Source organism: Antrostomus carolinensis, unplaced genomic scaffold (genome assembly GCF_000700745.2).
Source record: "Antrostomus carolinensis isolate BGI_N321 unplaced genomic scaffold, ASM70074v2 scaffold8307, whole genome shotgun sequence".
Classification (NCBI taxonomy): domain Eukaryota; kingdom Metazoa; phylum Chordata; class Aves; order Caprimulgiformes; family Caprimulgidae; genus Antrostomus; species Antrostomus carolinensis.
In genome coordinates, this window is record NW_010326584.1 from 1 (window position 1) to 1,610 (window position 1,610).

The 1,610-nt window shown below is 54.1% G+C and overlaps 1 protein-coding gene across 1 annotated transcript; it reads left to right on the forward strand.

Annotated features, from left to right (window-relative positions):
- Positions 1–4: 4 nt before the first annotated feature.
- On the forward strand, positions 5–1,008 carry LOC104527806 (ITPRIP like 1; the record flags this gene model as incomplete). Its single annotated transcript, XM_010171620.2, is given in 2 exon segments — positions 5–265; positions 268–1,008. Coding segments are annotated over 2 exon segments (1,002 nt in total), but the record flags the coding sequence as incomplete, so codon positions are not given.
- Between the last annotated feature and the right edge of the window lie 602 nt (positions 1,009–1,610).

A 1,610-nucleotide genomic window follows, 5' to 3' on the forward strand; every position in this document is an offset into this window, starting at 1 on the left:
GCAACCAGCCATCGGGGTGGGCAGCGCCTTCGAAGGTTGGAGTCCTTGTGAGGGTGATGCTGTCTACCGCATGTTCGTGCCCCTGAAGCCCCCCCGTGGGCACACGTTCCACCTGGAGCTGGGCACTGTGGGGGAGATGCCAGTGAAGGACTCCCACATCCGCGTGGAGCTGGAGTGCACCTGCGCAGGGGAGGGGCTGGTGGAGGACATGCTGTGCTTCCTCCACCACCCCGAGGAGGAGCTGAGGAGAAAACAGGATCCCAGCCTCCTAAACAACCTATGCACCTCCTACACACCCTCTGCACTGGCTCCTACCTAGATGTGGAGAAAACTGTCCTTTGGTTCCAGAACTTTGTGAAGTCAGCCTGGATGATGGGGTCTTATTTCCGTCGCTACAATATGAAGGTACTGCCCTCCCGCAATTCCTGCAAGCTGCAGCTGATGAATGCCTTCTGGAGAATCCTCATCACTGAGATTATCTTTGGGGTGCAGCAAGGCAACTCAGACATCTTCCTGTGCAGCCAGACTACAGAGACCATCTTCACACCAAGGACAACGTGGCCAGAGACCTACGTTGTGGCAGAGGCAAAGTTCTTCAGCCATGTGGCGAGGCAGGCTCCACGTGACAGCTTCCACCTCAAATGCCTGCAGCTCTGCGCCCACATCCTGGTGGGCACAAGTTTTTCCACCTATTTCTTGAAGACAATTGTGATGCACCTCCTGACAAGCATCCCTGTGTCAGACTGGCGCAGGAGGGATTTCCTGATGCGGCTGCTGGATATCATGCAGTACCTGCGCTACTGCCTGGAGGAGAAACGCCTTGACCACTTCTTCTTTGGCAACGAGAACATGCCCGAGGAGATAACCTTGCCCCCAGCTTTCCAAACAGCCACACCACCCAATCTCTTCCAGCACCTGGAGGAGGATCCAGTGGCTCACACCAATGCACTGCGTGAATACAATGACCTGCAAGATCGGCTCATAAGACTGCTGTTCTACGGATACTGAAAGAGGTCGTCATGCACAGAGCTGTGTTTGCAGGACACAGATAATGGCAGACGACACCTCATACCACAAGGAAAAAGACGGGACAACGTGGGACACAAACAAAATTGAAATCCCAGTGCAGCCGTCCTCTGTCAGGAGCAGCAGCGTTCTCCTGTAATGGTCTCCCCAGTGCAGAGGCCAGTGAAGACCATGCTGGCTGCAAAGAGGATTTTTGGTCTGCTGGGTCTCTTTAGCTTGGAGAAGAGGAGACTGAGGGGTGACCTCATTAATGTTTATAAATATGTAAAGGACGAATGTCAGGAGGATGGAGCCAGGCTCTTCTCAGTGATGCCCAATGGTAGGACAAGGGGCAATGGGTGTGAGCTGGAACACAGGAGGTTCTGCTTCAACTTGAGAAGAAACTTCTTTACAGTGAGGGTGCCAGAGCCCTGGGACAGGCTGCCCAGGGAGGGTGTGGAGTCTCCTTCTCTGGAGACATTCAAGACCCGCCTGGACGCCTTCCTGTGTGATCTCATTGAGGTTCCTGCTCTGGCAGGGGGATTGGACTGGATGATCTTTCAAGGTCCCTTCCAGTCCCTGACATTCTGTGATTCTGTGATTCT